Consider the following 18,866-nt stretch of genomic DNA (forward strand, 5'->3'; position numbering starts at 1 on the left):
CACGCTTTGGAGGAGCTAAAGCGGTATCTCTCGAGCCCTCCTTTGCTCCACACCCCGAAAGAAGATGAAACATTGTACTTATATCTAGCCGTATCTGAGGTAGCGGTAAGTGGTGTGCTGGTTCGGGAAGAACAAGGTACGCAATTCACTGTTTATTACGTAAGTCGCACTCTAGGAGATGCTGAAACCAGGTATCCCCACTTAGAAAAATTAGCTCTTGCATTAATAAGTGCATCTCGGAAATTAAAACCTTATATTCAGTACCATCGTATATGCGTTTTGACAACGTACCCTCTTCGAAACATCTTGCATAAACCTGAACTATCGGGCAGATTGGCCAAATAGGCTATCGAACTCGGAGAGTATGATATCGAGTATCAACCTCGTACGGCCATCAAGTCCCAAATTTTGGCGGACTTTGATAACTACGGATTATGATGCATTTTACACTCCTTCTTGCTTAAGTTTTGATTAGAAATGTGTGCAAAATCGTCCAAAAGGCTCAAAAGTTGTACTTGATTGCAGGGTTTGATCAACAAGGTGACAATGTATCAAAAACCAGCTCAAAAAGGAGTGAAACATGAACAAGTACCAAGACCAAGACCAAGCTCAGTCAAACAGCGCCAGTGCGGCCGCACACCATTTTGTGCGGTCCGCAAAGATGAAAATCAGAGAGTATGCTTCTCAGTCAGCCAGGCAATGCGGCCGCAAAGGATTTTGTGCGGAATTGATTTCATTGCGGCCGCACTCGATTTCGTGTGGTCCGCAGAGCCAAAGATCAGAGAGCTGCCAATTAGAGGATTATGCCTAATGCGGTCCGCGGTCCATTTTGTGTGGACCGCAATAGAAGCCACCACGGCCGCGGTGCATTTTGTGCGGTCCGCGGTGGCCAACTTCAGAGAGGAGATTACTTAATCCAAGAGCCTTAGTGCGTCCGCACTCGATTTTGTGCGGTCCGCACTAGCCTCGCAGGGGTAGTTTTGTCAAGAATTTTCAGCCTAGTATAAATAGTTTATTTTCCCATTTTTAGGTCATCAGATAGATTTTGGGACAGAGCTGCGCTCGTGAACTCTTCTCTTATACCATTTTGAGTAATTTTAGCTTAGTTTCATCATTGAATCTTCAAGTTTTATCTAGTAATTAATTATTATGGGCTTTTCTTCATCTATTTCTTTGTTTTCTTCTATAATCATGAGTAGCTAGACCCATTAGCTAGGGTTGTGTCTTAACCCTAGTGTGGGTAATTGAAGGGTCTTGTGTTTTGATGCTTGATTGTCTATGGGTTTTTGATATTTGGAGTAATTTAGGGTTTTAATGTTTAATTAGTGGTTGCAAACACTAGTTTATGCCTAGTAGACTTTGGCTCTTCTTGTGAAAGAGAGCCTAAGTCCATGAAATTGGTCCAACAAGGAATTGGGGCGCATTCAAGAGATTGATAGCCCCAATTCAAGGGTTAAACCTAGAGATAGTAATACCCGACTTGAACCTCAATTGCTTGCACAAATTTGCATACCCAATTGGTCTTGAGAAAGTCAATTCGAGCAAAATCACTCGAACTACCGAGAGGTATAGAGTGAGTAGAATCGTGCAATGGTTATATCATACTCCTCAAATGTGACAATCTAGCGTTAGACTCAAGAATCCGTCAATTAGCCACCTAGGAGAAAGTCACTACCCTAGTGTCTTTTATCTATTTGAACAACTTGCTATGGTTTAATCTTAGCTTTACCTAGTCTAATTTAGCATCCTAGTAGTATAAAATTAGAAGTAAAAATCAAAACCAACAATGTTTAGAAGTGCAATCAGGAACAAATACACAACTCCAATTTAGATAGAAACTCAACTCCAATATCTAGCTCCCTGTGGAAATCGATCCCGACCTTCTCGGGTAAAAGCTGCTTCGACCTCTCTTGCTACTTCATAGTAGTACAGGGTTGGCCTCGACCACTTTTTGGCGCCGTTGTCAGGGAGCTAACGGTTTTGGCTATCTATTGTCTTGTGTATTGTTCTTCTTTCCTTCTGTGTTACTAATTTGTGTGTGTCACAACTTCAGGTACAAAATGGCAGCAAATGCCAATGACACTCTTGGAAATGTGATTGCGGGGGAGGAGGTAGATTATGTCGGAGATGATGAGGTGCCTCTTGTACCTCAAGGACAATGTAGAGGCGGCCAGGCCAATGCTAATGCCAATGACAATATTCCAGACCCTCCTTCGCCACCTCCAAGAGTGGCTCCTCGAGTGCTTCCAAACCAAGGCTATGCAATTGTCCCACCCCGGATCCGGGCGGGCAATTTTCAAATTACCAATGTGATGCTGACATTGCTAGAGCAGCGTGGGTATTTTACGGGCGCTTCCAATTAAAATGCTTACAAATATCTCAAGGGTTCGTGGATACCTGTTGGGGGAGCAAGCAAACAAATGTGTCCGAGGATGCACTTCGGTTGATACTCTTCCCATTTTCACTTAGAGGGAAGGCATTGGATTGGCTTGAGCGACTTCCCAACCATTCCATCACTACTTGGGATGAGTTGGCGGACAAGTTCATTGCAAAAATTTTCTCACCGGGGCATATGGCAGCATTGAGAGATGAGATCTTGGCTTTCAAGCAGGAGCCCACTGAACCATTGCATGAGATTTGGGAGCGCTATAGAACAATGGTAAAGGAATGCCCCAACAATGATATGACTAAGGCGATGATCCAACAGACTTTCTATCGGGGCATTAACACAACAAACCAGTGCATAGTGAACCAACTTGCTGGGGGCAACTTCATGAAGCTGTCTTATGATGAGGCTTGTGACATTCTTGACGAGGCGGCTGACACTTCTTCTGGTTGGCAAAGTAGAGCTAATGTGCCCTAGGGTGACCCCACGGTCACTCATTTGCACAAAGAGTTACATGATCATGGGCAGGCTACAGCTGAGTTGACACAAGTTCAAGATCCTCGCCAAGTGAATGCTATGGAGGGTGTAAACATGCTAGTCAATAAAAGAAGACAAAGAGGTCAATAGAACCAAGGGAATTCGGAGCAATTTGACAATGATTGTGGTGGATTCCAAGATGATAGTTATAATGGGCAAAATGAAGAGGTGCAATACGTGAATAATTATCAAGGCCAAAGGGGCAATTCTTCCAACCAACAACAATGGAGACCCCAAGGCAATTGGGGGAATCAACAACAACAAGGCAATGGTAATTGGGGGAGCAACAACCAAAATTCCAATTGGGGCAATCAGAACAACCAGGGTAATTGGAATGGTAACAACAACAACTGGGGTGGTAACAACAATCAAGGTGGGTGGAACAATGACAATCAAGGAAACCGGGGGCAAGGCTTTCAAAGGCCCCCGATGTACCAACAACCGAACAATCCACCCACATTTCCATCCCAAGGTCCTAGTTCTTCCAACAATGACATGGGGAGAATTGAAATGATGCTTGAACAAATGATGAAAAAGAGTGCGGATTCCGATGCTCAGTTGTCTTCCCACAATACTTCAATTAGAAATTTGGAGGTGCAATTAGGCCAAATCTCTCAGTCCTTGAATACTCGCCCTAAGGGTGCTCTACCAAGTGATACGGTAGTAAACCTTAAGGGTGGGAACAATCATGTTATGGCGGTAACTACAAGGAGTGGACGAGGCAGTGATGTGAATGCCTCTAAACAAAAGCAAATTTTGAGTGATGAAGTTGAGTTGCAAGAAGATGAATTTCCTTTGGTGGTTGAAAATGTGATTGATGAGAATGTGAATAACGAAGTGAGGATTGATATTCAAGATGCCGAGGTGGAAACTCAAAATAACGTGAACCCGTCTAGGGAACACATAATAGACATACCGGAGCCGGTTGTGCCAAAAGCCAAGGCTCCTTTGCTAAGGCCACCTCCACCTTATCCTCAAAGGCTCGCGAAGAAGAGAAATGAGAATCAGTTTAAAAAGTTCATTGATATGATGAAGAGCTTATCCATCAATGTGCCTTTGGTGGAGGCTCTTGAACAAATGTCGGGCTATGCTAAATTCATGAAGGACTTGGTGACAAAGAAACGATCCATGGATTTTGAAACTATAAAGATGACCCACCAAGTTAGTGCAATAGTGCATTCAATGTCCCCGAAGCTTGAAGATCCTGGTACTTTCAGCATTCCTTGCACCATAGGGAGTGCGGACTTTGGCAAAGCTCTATGTGATTTGGGGGCAAGTATCAACTTGATGCTCTACTCAGTTTTCAAGACTTTGGGTATTGGGCAACCGAGGCCGACTTCCATGAGATTGCAAATGGCGGATAGAACGATGAAGAGACCATTGGGTATTATTGATGATGTGCTTGTCCGGGTGGACAAATTTATCTTGCCAGCTGATTTTGTGATCTTGGATCGTGAGGTGGATTATGAAGTTCCAATCATCTTGGGGAGACCTTTCCTTGCTACTGGGAAGGCCTTAGTTGATGTAGAAGCAGGGGAACTCGCCTTCCGGGTGGGTGATGAAAAAGTGGTCTTTCATGTGTGCAAGTTAATGAAGCAGCCCAACAGTTCCAAGGTGTGCTCTTTTGTGGACCTTGTCACGGAAGTGATAGTTGATGATACCAGTGCAATGATCAATGTGGAGGACCATCTAGAAGCCGTATTGTCTTGATGTCAATGATGATGAGGGCCGAGTGGTGTGTGTGTGAATGCTTTACATGGGATGGGCTCTTACTCTTATGAGCCTAGAAAACTATCTTTGGATCTTGAGAATAGCAAGACTCCACCAACAAAACCTTCAATTGAGGAACCTCCGGTGTTGGAGTTGAAACCGTTACCTCCACACCTCAGGTATGAGTTCTTGGGCCCTAGTTCTTCTTTGCCAGTTATTCTTTCCTCTTGTCTTACTAACATGCAGGTTGATGCCATGTTGGCGGTGCTTCAAAAGTGGAAAATGGCAATCGGATGGACTTTAGCTGATATCCGGGAGATAAGCCCCGCATTCTGTATGCACAAGATTATTCTGGAAGATAATGCAAAGCCCTCCTTGGAACATCAAAAGAGGTTGAACGAGGCAATGCAAGAAGTTGTGAAAAAGGAGGTGATCAAGTGGTTGGATGTCGGGGTTGTGTAGCCCATCTCTGATAGCTCTTGGACTTCGCCGGTGCAATGTGTACCGAAGAAGGGTGGCATGACCATAGTTGCAAATTCACAAAATGAGTTGATTCCTACAAGAACCGTCACCGGTTGGAGGGTATGCATGGACTACCGCAAGTTGAATAAAGTGACCCGCAAGGATCATTTTCCATTGCCTTTTCTTGATCAGATGTTATACCGACTTGCTGGGCATGCCTTATATTGTTTCTTGGATGGGTATTCTGGGTACAACCAAATCTTGATTGCTCCGGAAGATCAGGAGAAGACTACATTCACTTGTCCATATGGCACCTTTGCCTTTTCTCGAATGTCTTTTGGGTTGTGTAATGCATCGGCTACATTTTAGCGATGTATGATGGCCATTTTCACCGATATGGTGGAAGATATTCTAGAGGTATTCATGGACGACTTCAGTATTGTGGGTGAGTCATTTGATGCGTGTTTGAAAAATCTTGATAGAGTTTTGGCCCGTTGTGAAGAAACCAATCTTGTTCTTAATTGGGAGAAATGCCACTTCATGGTAGAAGAGGGCATAGTTCTTGGGCATAAAATTTCAAAGCATGGTATCGAGGTAGACAAAGAAAAAATTGATGTGATTTCAAGGCTCCCTCCCCCTACCTCTGTCAAGGGAGTTAGAAGTTTTCTTGGGCATGAGAGGTTCTACCGGAGATTTATCAAAGACTTTTCGAAGGTAGTGAACCCCCTATGCAAGTTATTGGAAAAAGTGACAAGTTCGTGTTTGATGAAAAATGTATGCAAGCCTTTGAACTTATCAAGCATAAGTTGACCACCACTCCTATCATTACCGCACCTAATTGGAGCTCGCCCTTTGAGCTCATGTGTGATGCGAGCATTGTTGCGGTTAGGGCGGTTTTGGGTCAAAGAATGAAAAAAAATGTTTCATCCGGTGTACTATGCGAGCAAGACAATGAATGATGCTCAAGTGAACTACACGGTGATCGAGAAAGAACTTTTGGCTATTGTGTTCGCAATGGAGAAATTTCGGCCGTATCTTATGGGTGCCAAGGTCATTGGCCATACCGATCATGCCGCACTCCGGTACTTGATGACGAAGAAGGATTCCAAAGCTAGACTGATGCGATGGGTCTTGTTACTTCAAGAGTTTGATTTGGAGATTGTGGACCGAAAGGGTAGTGAAAACAAAGTGGCGGACCACTTGTCCGGCTTGGAGGAGGAGGGGAGGCCTCATGATGGCCTAGAGATCACTGATTCATTTCCCGACGAACAACTCCTTTCAGTGTCGGTGAATGGTATGCCATGGTTGCGGACGTTGCTAATTTCCTTGTGACTGGTATAATCCCGTGTGAGCTCTCTTCTAACCAAAGGAAGAAGCTCAAACGGGATAGTTTGGATTTCTATTAGGATGAGCCGTACTTGTTCAATATTTTCACGGATGGTGTGATCCGAAGGTGTGTCCCGGAGGAAGAGAAATTGAGTATCCTGGAGTCTTGTCATTCCTCTCCCTATGGTGGCCATCATGGCGGGGCGAGGACGGCTTCCAAAGTTCTTAGTTGTGGGTTTTATTGGCCAACTTTGTACAAATATGCAAGTGAACTTGTGAAGAGGTGTGACGAATGTCAAAGAGCGGGTGGAGTTTCGAAGAAAGATGAGATGCCTCTCAATACCATTCTTGAGGTTGATATTTTTAATGTATGGGGCATTGCTTTTATGGTCCCATTTGTTAGCTCGTGTGGGAACACATACATTCTTGTGGCAGTTGACTATGTTTCAAAGTGGGTTGAAGCCGTGGCTTTGCCCAACAATGAGGCCCGAAGTGTTGTTGCATTTCTCAAGAAGAGCATTTTTACAAGGTTTGGCACACCTCGTGCAATCATAAGTGATGGGGGTCTCATTTTTGTAATAGAGCTTTCGACACTTTGCTTGCAAAGTATGGTGTCAACCATAAAGTTTCTACTCCTTATCATCCTCAAGCGAGTGGCCAAGTTGAAGTCTCAAACAAGTAAATCAAGAGTATATTGTCAAAGACGGTCAATGCAAATAGGACTGATTGGTCAAAGAAGTTGGATGATGCTCTATGGGCTTATAGGACTGCTTACAAGACTCCGATTGGTATGTCTCCGTATCGGTTGGTGTTTGGGAAAGCTTGCCATCTACCGATTGAGTTAGAGCACAAGGCCATGTGGGCTTTGAGGAAACTGAATCTTGAATGGGATGTGGCAGCAAATCTTCATGTGGAGCAACTTAATGAACTTGATGAATTCCGATTCCATGCCTACTCCAGTTCGTCCTTGTACAAGGACAAGATGAAGTACCTTCATGATAAATATGCTCGTAGCAAGGAGTTCAAAGTGGGTGATTTGGTTCTCTTGTTCAACTCTCGGTGACGTCTGTTTCTGGGAAAGCTTAAGTCAAAATGGACGTGACCTTTTGAAGTGGAGTTTGTGACCCCGTTTGATGCACTTGACTTGAAGAACAAAAATGGGGAAGTTTTCAGGGCGAATGAGCACAGGGTCAAGCACTACCTGGGAAAAATTGATGACAGCCACGTGGTGGCACTTCTTCATCTCAAATGATTTGATGGTAACATGTGTCGTGCCGCGACGTTAAATCAGGCGCTTCTTGGGAGGCAACCCATGTGTTTTTCTTCTTGTTTTTCTTTGATTTTTGTTGTAGTGTAGGATTTATTTTCGGACTGACTGGTTGTGAGATGTTGTAGGATTGTGTTGATACAGTGGAGGAAAAAGTTGGAAATGACCACTCTCTGAAGTTCTCAATGTGGACCGCACTCATTTTGTGCGGCCGCAAAGACCTTTGTGCGGGGACAAGAAATCAATGCGGACCACACTAGTGATTTGACAAAAGTTGGGGTTCTCTGAAGTTTACCACTGCGGCCGCATTGCATTTTGTGCAGTCCGCGGTGGTCCACTGTGGCCGCATAGCATTTTGTGCGGTCCGCAATGGTCAATTTTTCAGTGCCCTATGGTTTCGAGCACCGCGGACCGCGGTGCCATTTTGTGCGGTCCGCGGTGGGTAGGTAAGCTGGGCCCCAGGACCTTTTTCTATAAATAGGACCTGAGACCCTCCTTTTTAACTTTTCGATCCTTTTACTCTCAGAGCATAAAAAATCACTGTTCATCTATCTTTATTGCACGTAATTAACTACTAAGGCTTATTCATCATCTCAGCATCTCATTTCTGGTAACTTTAACCCCTTCTCAATTGTTTAATTTTGTTATTTTATTTAATTTTTGTTTTTCTTAGTTCTTCCTCTTTCCCTGTCCATTTTTCTTTAAATCTTTTAGCATAGGGTAGTTAATTTTTGTTTTAAGTAGGACTAGATAGTTAAAACACTTAGGGACTCATCAATAGGTGAAAAATTGGACTAAAATTGATCAAAACATGAACCCTAGGTTGGTATTGCTGTTGGGCACTCAGTGCGGACCGCGGTTGATTTTGTGCGGTCCGCGGTGCCCCTGTGCGATCCGCAATGGTATTTTGTGCGGACCACAATGACAAAATCCTGAAAGCTGAACATTTGAGGACCGCGGACGCATTGGATTTTATGCGGTCCGTGGTGCCTCAATGCGGACCGCATTGCCATTTTGTGCGGTCTGCGGTGCATAGATTCAGAGAGTGGGTAGTCTGAACCCCACCTCTTTGCGGACCGCAATGGATTTTGTGCGGTCCGCAATGGCCTCTTTGTTGCCGCACTGTATTTTGTGCGGTCCGCACTCTGCAATTTTATACTGTCTGCAACATTTTTCTTCTGCAACTTGAATTTCATTATTTTTATGGATACTAACAAAGCATGAATGAATGTTGTTTGCAGACAATGGTAAAATCAATAGGCAAAGGCGGTAAACAAACAGGAAGAGGAGAGTCCTCCCGGGGTGGGAAGCAAGGAATGATAAAATTAACCCCACAAGCCCGACAAAACATAAAGAACACAAGGAAGATCATAAAAGCTACAGACAGGGCTATTGACCAGTCGGGGAGTGAGTATGAGCCCTCCCGGGAGGCATCTTTAGATTCAGTGCCAGAATATTATCCTGACTGGCCGGAGAGAAACCGGCTGTGAGATAAACCTCCAGCATCCCCCACTGCCCAAGCCTCAGTTCATATATCTTCTGAGTCGTCTAAGGGCTCAGCTGATGGCAGTGGGGATGAGTACTCCACCTCTCCTACAGCTTCATTATCCGGAGAGGGTGCAGTAGGAGAAGAAGGGGAAGAAGCAAAAGGGGGTGAGCCCCAAGTTGGTGGGGTAGAGAGGACTAGGAACCCGGAGGCATGGGAGGACTGGTTCATTAGTGAGATTGCCTACCACAAATTCAGAGAGTGGTGGCCAGAAAAGAGGTTGATACCTGAGAGAAAAATTATCACCTGGGATCTTCTGCCTCACAACCCCAATGTGTTGAGGCAATTCAGAGATAGAGCTGGATGGGACTACTTCATAGGGCATGTGTATGACGCCAATGAGAACTTAGATAAAGAATTCTACACCAACGTGGACCACATAAATAAGGGTACCACAGTCACAAAAGTGCGGAATTTGAAAGTGAAGTTTGATGGCAAGACCATTAATGACTACTTGGGCTTCACGGAGGAGGATGAGTTTCTGTACTTGGACAAAATGAAGTTGGGTGAAGAAGCCCGTCCGTGGTTGGCGGAGTAATTGGAAATCCCAGGTACCACTCCCGAGTGGTTGACTGCGGGAGTAAAGATATTGTGGAGAACATTGAACTTTGAGGCGAAGGGGTGGGAGACATTTGTGTGCAGCAGGCTAGACCCGACCACCCACGAAAACTCACTCCCAATTCACCGGGCGATTCTGGTTGCATCTATCATGGCAGGGTACCCGATCAATGTCGAGAATGTGATGTCCCGGGTCCTTACACGGGTAGTGAATGGGGGTGACAGGTCTTACCCATTCCCCAACTTCCTGACAATGTACTTGGAGGACCTCAATGTGGAGAAGCGCAAGTTCGATGTGAAAGTGAAGGCAAAGGCACATTTCTCGTGGTATAGCCTACAGGGTGATGACAACCCTAAGGGCAAGCACTTCAAGGGAAAATCCACTACTTCAACTGGCCAGTCTGAAGAGCCAGTAATGGTAGTGACTACTGCACAACCTCCTTCCACTGCAGCAGATATGGCCCCAGGTCCATCCACTTCCATAGCTCCAGAGATACCCTCCACCACTGCCTATCCATTGACTGCCCACCGTCTGCGCCAGGCCCTCACCAGCATCAACAACTGGATGCAGACAACTACTTCTAAGCTATCTGTTTTATCTACTACCGTGGCAGCTCAGTCAATACCTCCTACTCCACAGGTCCCATAGTCCATTGAGGACACTCTCAAGGATCTTCTGGACAACCAGAAGAAGATCCTTGAGAACCAAAAATTGCTCACGGACGTTGTTGATTCACACGGGAAGGCTCTCAAGGAGCTTGCTAGGGAGGCAAAGAAGATGAGGAAGACTCGGGCTTCCAAAGAGTCCGTGAAGGAGTTGCGGGTCGAGGTTGAGAGATTGAAGGCGGATCACCTGCCTTTGGATTTGCTACTCCATGACCCAGCACCAGCAGCCCATCCCCAGCCAGAGCAGTCTGAGAGGCCTCCTAAGAGGAAGAGGGTGATCCCCCAGTCCGATGATGCAGTCATTCAGTTGGCGGACCCACCGGAGGATTCATCCAGTCAGCCCCAGGAGCCAGTCCAGGCCCAGGTCCTAGCAGCAGAGCCACTGATCACAGGGAGCCAGTCTCAGGTTCCCGAGCATAGAGAAGACCAAGGGACCCAGACAGAAGACCCCATGCAGACGAACGGCGCATAGGGAGTTCCTTTTTCCTCTTTCATCTATTTTTGTGCTTATTTTGCTTAGTTGGCATTGAGGACAATGCCATCTTTCATTTGAGGGGGTAGGCCCTACTTGGATTTGGATGACTGTATATATGACAGATTTTATGATTTTGTTCTTTCTTTCTTTTTTATCTTTGGTATGTATATAATTTCAGCATTTCATTACATTTTTCATACTTTTTTTACCTTGGGTATGTATATAAAAGTTACGTTCTATTGTATATATTCGTCCCCCTATTGTATATTCGATTAAATTCCCTCTTGTACATATTCATTCTACTTTCCGCATTTTTCCTTTCCTTAGCTTCTTAGTTTATGTTCATAGCTTCTTGTTTTGAGTTTTTGCAATAAGCCTTTGGTTTTCTTAATGCCACGGTTCTTTCCAAAGGTGGAATTTGTGTGAACCGGGTGACTCTTCCCGATGATGGATGGCATGACAACCTTCTTAAGGGTTTGAGTCTGTTTTTCTTTTCTTTTTTTCTTTTCAGTAGTTAGTGGTAAGGGTGCCTCAAGCAAAGCTTTACTTGGGCCTAGCACATTTGCCTTTGATCCTAGGGTCAAAAACAAATCGTTGTGTATAGGATGGAAAGTTGTGACCTTGAGACTCTTGTGTTGGCCGATAATCATCAAGTGGTTTTTCGGGACCATTGTGTGCTCAAATCTTATCTAAGGTTGTTGTGGGCCCCCGACTCTGTGTCTTTAGCAACCCATAGCTTGTGTGATGAGAAATTGCATTGCAAGTCCAAGTCCCGAGCCATTAGTCTAGAACTTGCCTTGAATGTTTGTCTAGGCGAAATCCTAAGTGGAATTTGACTTGAGACATGATTATAGTCTCTCCTTGGTCCAAACAATATCTTGAACACTTCCATAGCCTACCAATGGTAAAATCCCTAGTCATCCCTTTTGAGCCTTAGACCTTTTTCCTTCAAGAACCTCCATACAAGCCTTTACCCGTTCTAAAGATACCCTCTCTTGGCACCCGATCTTTCCTTAGCACATGGAAAAAGTATAAGTTTGGGGGGAGAGACGAGGATGGCAACCAAGTGGTAAAAAGGCACAAAAATGAAGAAAAGGAAAGGCAATGAAAAAGAAAGAAAAGCAAAAAGACAAAAAGAATGTTCAATGTAGAAATGAATAAAGGGATTCAACAAAAGCAAAGAATGAAAGGTATGGAAAGTTGAGAAAGGAGAAAAGATTTGAAATGAACAAGAAAGAGTGACAGTGTGTCTCTCTAACCACTTAGAAAGAAGGAAATGACTTAAAAGCTCAAGTGAATGCGTGCCAAAATGAAGCAAAAAGAAGTGCTAAAGGGAAGATGGAACCTACTGAGACCAAACATTTCCTACCCTAAACCAAAAGCCTTCACTATGTCTCCACAAAAGCCCTATATGATCTAGAGTTGAATCAAATATACATTAATGGTGACTCACATAAGGGGCAAGCATATGGTACTTAGAGCCGGACTTGTGACTTTTTCTTGAGAGAGATGAGTGTATTTCCATTAACCTCGTTCTGAGTGCTACTATCTTAAAGGTAAGGTTTACTTAGGGAGAGTCGAGGATGTGTGAGTTTGGGTTCCACAATGACCAAAGAAATAGAAATGAGTTTCTTTGATATGTTGAGTCACTCTTGATGCTCTTGTGTCGCACTAAATCCATGGTGATTAAAAGAGTGAATGTTGTTAATGATTCATTTGAATTGAGGGCAATTGTTAGTCCCAATTGATACTAGATGAGGTCACTTTAGGTCAGCTGAATTTTCTTGGATTGACTCTTAAAGGGTGGGTCTTATTTTGTTTGCTTGATGACAAGCAAAAGCTTAAGTTTGGGGGAGTTGATAACTAGGGATTATGATGCATTTTACACTCCTTCTTGCTTAAGTTTTGATTAGAAATGTGTACAAAATAGTCCCAGAGGCTCACAAGTTGTACTTGATTGCAGGGTTTGATCAACAAGGTGACAATGTGTCAAAAACCAGTTCAAAAAGGAGTAAAACATGCACAAGTACCAAGACCAAGACCAAGCTCAGTCAAACAGGGCCAGTGCGGCCGCACACCATTTTGTGCGGTCTGCAAAGATGAAGATCAGAGAGTATGCTTCTCAGTCAGCCAGGCAATGCGGCCGCAAAGGATTTTGTGCGGACCGCATTGATTTCATTGCGGCCGCACTCGATTTCGTGCGGTCCGCTGAGCCAAAGATCAGAGTTTCCAATTAGAGGATTATGCCCAATACGGTCCGCGGTCCATTTTGTGCGGACCGCAATAGAAGCCACCGCGGCCGCGGTGCATTTTGTGCGGTCCGCGGTGGCCAACTTCAGAGAGGAGATTAGTCAAGCCAAGATCCTTAGTGCGGCCGCACTCGATTTTGTGCGGTCCGCACTAGCCCCACAGGGGTATTTTTATCCAAAATTTTCAGCCTAGTATAAATAGTTTCTTTTCCCATTTTTAGGTCATCAGATAGATTTTGGGATAGAGCTGCACTCGTGAACTCTTCTCTTTCACCATTTTGAGTAATTTTAGTTTAGTTTCATCATTGAATCTTCAAGTTTTATCTAGTAATTAATTATTATGGGCTTTTCTTCATCTATTTCTTTGTTTTCTTCTATAATCATGAGTAGCTAGACTCATTAGCTAGGGTTGTGGCTCAACCCTAGTGTGGGTAATTGATGGATCTTGTGTTTTGATGCTTTATTGTCTATGGGTGTTTGATATTTGGACTAATTTAGGGTTTTAATGTTGAATTAGTGGTTGCAAACACTAGTTTATGCCTAGTAGACTTTGGCTCTTCTTGAGAAAGAGAGGCTAAGTCCATGAAATTGATCCAACAAGGAATTGGGGCGTATTCAAGAGATTGATAGCCCCAATTCAAGGGTTAAACCTAGAGATAGTAATACCCGACTTGAGCCTCAATTGCTTGCACAAATTTGCATACCCAATTAGTCTCGAGAAAGTCAATTCGGGCAAAATCACTCGAACTACCGAGAGGCAGAGAGTGTGTAGAATCGTGCAATGGTTATATCACACTCCCCAAATGTGACAATCTAGCCTTAGACTCAAGAATCCGTCAATTAGCCACCTAGGAGAAAGTCACTACCCTAGTGCCTTTTATCTATTTGAACAACTTGCAATAGTTTAATCTTAGCTTTACTTAGTCTAATTTAGCATCCTAGTAGTGTAAAATTAGAAGTAAAAATCAAAACCAACAATGTTTAGAAGTGAAATTAGGAACAAATACACAACTCCAATTTAGATAGAAACTCAACACCAATATCTAGTTCCCTGTGGAAATCGATCCATACCTTCTCGGGTAAAAGCTGCTTCGACCTCTGTTGCTACTTCATAGTAGTACAGGGTTGGCATCGATCAGACTTCATGGCTGATTTTACGCCCGCCCTCGTGCCCGAGGTGGAGAAAGAACTCTTGTTAGAAACGGGCACATAATCGGGGGTATGGACCCTATTCACAGACGGTGCCTCGAACGTAAAAGGGTCCGGACTCAGCATCGTTCTGAAACCACCTACGGGCGGCATGATTAGGAAATCTATAAAAAACTCCGAAATTCACTAACAGTGAGGCCGAGTATGAGGCTATGATTGCAGGTCTAGAGCTGGCCAAGAGCCTAGGAGCAGAAGTCGTCGAAGCAAAATGCGACTCCCTCCTGGTAGTTAACCAAGTGAATGGGAGCTTCGAGGTTCGAGAAGACAGGATGCAAAGATACTTAGACAAACTTCATGTCATATTGCATCATTTCAAAGAATGGACCCTGGTCCATATTCCCCGAGATCAGAACAGCGAGGTTGATGCACTCACGAACCTGGGGTCATCCGTTGAAGAAGATGACATACTCCTAGGGGCTGTTATACAGTTGTCCAAATCAGTGATCGAGGAAGGCCATGCCAAGATCAACTCAACAAGTCTAACACTGGATTGGAGGAACAAATATATTGACTATTTGAAAAGCGGGAAGCTGCCCACGGATCCAAATGAATCAAGGGCCCTCCGAGCCAAAGCAGCTCGATTTTTACTCGACGAGAATGGAACACTATATAGAAGGACTTTTGACGGTCCTCTAGCAGTGTGATTAGGACCAGGAGACACCAATTATGTGCTTCGAGAAATCCACGAGGGCACTTGCGGAAATCATTCCGACGCCGATTCCTTAGTTCGAAAAGTAATCAGAGCAGGCTACTATTGGGACAGCATGGAGAAGGACACCAAGGAATTCGTTCGAAGATGTGACAAATGCCAAAGGTATGCACCAATGATTCATCAACCTGGCGAACAGCTACATTCAGTCTTATCACCATGGCCATTCATGAAATGGGGAATGGACATCGTCGGCCCCTTACCAACGGCACCAGGTAAAGCCAGGTTTATTCTATTTATGACTGACTATTTCTCGAAATGGGCGGAGGCACAGGCCTTCGAGAAGATAAGAGAAAAAGAAGTCATCGACTTCATCTGGGATCACATCATATGCCACTTCGGGATCCCTTCCGTGATTGCATGCGATAACGGGAAGTAGTTCATAGGCAGCAAGGTGAAAAAATTCCTCGAAGATCATAAGATTAAGAGAATCCTGTCAATGCCCTATCACCCATGTGAGAATGAACAGGCCGAGTCCACAAACAATACCATCATTCAAAACTTGAAAAAGGAGTTTAGAAAGTGCGAAGGGGAAATGGAGAGAGGTATTGCCCGAAGTATTATGGGCGTACCGAACAACTTCAAAGTCAAGCACTAGGGAGACACCATTCTCTTTGGTATACGGGTCCGAGGCTCTGATATTGGTCGAGGTCGGAGAGCCAAGCGCCAGATTTCGGCATGCCATTGAGGATTCGAACAGCGAGGCCATGACTACAGCCCTCGAACTACTAGATGAAAAAATGAGAGGCAGCACTAGTCTGAATGGACGCCCAAAAACAGAGGATCGAGAGACATTATAACAGGAGAACAAACCTCCAACACTTCATAATCGTTGACTTAGTCTTAAGAAAAGTCACCCTCAACACTCGAAACCCAAATGAAGGGAAGCTAGGCCCGAGCTGGGAAGGACCGTACCGCATCCTCGGAATAGTAGGCAAGGGGGCCTACAAACTTGGCACCTTGGAAGGCGAACAACTCCCAAGGAATTGGAACATATCGATGCTCAAACACTATTATTGCTAAAGGTATGACCTTCTCGCTTTTTTTGCTTTATGACTCACACCGATTTCTTATAGGTGTTCGCTGAAAGATGCCGAAACACCCTTCGACTCGAAAACCTTGGGTTTTAAAGCATGCGTTGCGCTCTTTTTCCCTTAGACCGGATTTTATCCCGAACACATTTTATCGGCGAGGTTTTTGACGAGGAAACATACATATGCTACCAAGGAGAACTCATCAAGTCAAGGCTTCTCTTCGATGTACCTTAAATATTGGGGGGCATCACCCCAGAAGGTCGCCTCTTCAGAGAATTCAAACTATGCCTAGGAGGACCCCGATAGGAGAATGATGTATTGGGCCAGATGGCCAAATGAACCGTGTCCATGTAGAGCAATTGGGCCTCCAAAGGCAAACATGTAAACATATATCAAACAATTGAGTAAGCCTCTTTGCTTATCAAAACACTCGAAGAACTCCAATACTTTTACGCAAAATGGCTCAAGGGCCAGAAATGCTTGAACATTCGGGGACTGTCATCGACAGTCAGCTTGTCAAAGCCAAGAAAACTCAAATTTGTAAGACCTCAATAAGGCAACCTCGAGCTCGTAAGCCCTCAGTGAGGCAACACCATATCTGCAAGACCTCAACAAGGCATGCCGAAACTTATAAGACCTTCAAAAGGTGTAACCCCAATATTAAGACCAAGGCTATATATCGAACTTGTAAGACCCCTAAAAAGACGTACCCTCGATATAGACGCCGAGGTCATCTCACCCGGGGACTAAAGGCTACGGCCAAACATAAAGACTACGGTCATATCAAAAGGCTCCGGCCAAATTAACGCAGCTCGGAGACGTCCAACCGCCGATATAAAATTAAAGGCCTCCAAATACTTCGAAAATACTTCGAAAAGAACCGGTTAATCAGGCTACCCCCGGTATATGCAAAAGAGCTTCGATCATATCAGCTCCAAACAATAACAAGGCTTCGAGATAATCAGCCTTTAGCAAAAAGGCTTCGAAAAATCAGTCTTCAAGAGAACCTCCCGGGGTACTCAATTATCGTCACATATCGACTCATAATCGAGGTTCTTGTTTGAGCCATCGAAGAGTTGGACGAACACAAAACATGCCAAGGCATAATCAAAACTTAAAAGTCTTTAGCCAAAATGGGGAAAACTATAGCCATATCAGAGGTCGCATCGACCCAATCTGAAAAGCGCTTAAGGGCCAACACGTAAGAGCCTAAGGGCCAGCCTAAAAAGCCTCAAGGCTACCTTTACTTCGAGTTCAAGCGAACGCTCGCTCGACTACTAAGCCCAAGGGCTACCCGAGTTCGAGCTAGTCCTCATTCGGGGACTATTCATAAAGCCCCAAGGCTATCCTTACTTCGAGTTCGAGCGAACGCTCGCTCGATTACTAGGCCCAAGGGCTACCCGAGTTCAAGCCAGTCCTCACTCAGGCAATATTCATATAGCCTTAGGTCTACGCTCTTCGAGTTCGAGCGAACGCTCTCTCGACTACTAAGCCTAAAGGCTACCCGAGTTCGAGCCAGTCCTTATTCGAGGAATATTCATAAAGCCTTAGGGCTATCCTTACTTTGAGTTCGAGCGAACGCTCACTCGACTACTAGGCCCAAAGGCTGCCCGAGTGCGAGTAAGTCCTCGCTCGGGGACTATTCATAAAGCCTCAGGGCTATCCTTACTTCGAGTTCGAGCGAACGCTCGCTCGACTACTAAGCCCAAGGGCTACCCGAGTTCGATCCAGTCCTCACTTGGGGATTATTCATAAAGCCTTAGGGCTATCCTTACTTCGAGTTCGAGCGAACGCTCACTCGACTACTAAGCGCAAAGGTTACGCGAGTGCGAATAAGTCCTCGCTCGGGGACTATTGGTAAAAACCTAAAAGCTATCCTTGTTTATGAATACACAAGCAAACACCCCCTGAAGCTAAGTCCAAAGGTTAGTTCGAGAAAACTCTCAACCGAAGTCCACCAACGAGACCCAGATCTCACCCATCGGAATCAGAAGTTCCGATGACCCAAGCTCACACCAAATCAGCCCAAGCTTAGCCGGAAATAGGGGTTTGCATTCGAATCGGTTTATCAATAAATCGAATCGATTATTTGTTATCGGTTTATCGATTTATCGATTTTGATTTCAATTTCAAAATTTTCCTTATCGAGTTATCGATTTCGATTTTGATTTTGTCCTCTTCTGTTATCGATTATCGATAAAACGATAAGATATACTAAAAAGACAAATATACCCTTATTCTATAATACCCTTTCCTTTACCCTAAGTCCCTAACCCTATTATTTCCTCTACCCATTAAGGGCCTTAATGGCATTTCTAGGGGTCGTAGTGTTTCTATGGGTTGTACTACTACTATTTAAATGAAAAAGTTCAAACTATGAAAAAAAAAAGTCGGAATACGTGTCGCACCCCCTTTTTCCTTCCGCGAAATCGGGTTTATGACATTTTGGTATGGGACAACTCTTTCCTTTTGGGAAAGGAGTCGCCACCTAATGATTTTAAGGTGCGTTAGGGCACCTATAGGGTTTATTTATAACTACGTTTGTTAACTAGAGACATGGTAAGGGCTTAAAATTATCTTAAGGGGAAGGTGTTAGGCACCCCTCAGGATCCACTAGTGTGGTTCCCGGCCAGACAATTTTTATGAATTTGTACAAGTAGCAAACAAACAAGTATGGCTCAAATAGTAGGGGATTTAAGTTTAAATATTAAAGTGTTAAAAGGACACAGAAA

General features: G+C 44.4%; 1 protein-coding gene across 1 annotated transcript in view; it reads left to right on the forward strand.

The window, feature by feature from the left end:
* The first annotated feature begins 16,592 nt into the window (after positions 1–16,592).
* Positions 16,593–18,866, forward strand: part of LOC109208105 (protein DYAD-like) — a 30,308-nt gene continuing 28,034 nt past the window's right edge. The window contains exon 1 of the mRNA XM_019371144.1: positions 16,593–16,750. Coding sequence (XP_019226689.1) covers positions 16,593–16,750 — 158 coding nt within the window. The remainder of the gene's footprint in view (positions 16,751–18,866) is intronic.

Source organism: Nicotiana attenuata, unplaced genomic scaffold (assembly GCF_001879085.1).
Source record: "Nicotiana attenuata strain UT unplaced genomic scaffold, NIATTr2, whole genome shotgun sequence".
NCBI classification, from domain to species: Eukaryota; Viridiplantae; Streptophyta; class Magnoliopsida; order Solanales; family Solanaceae; genus Nicotiana; species Nicotiana attenuata.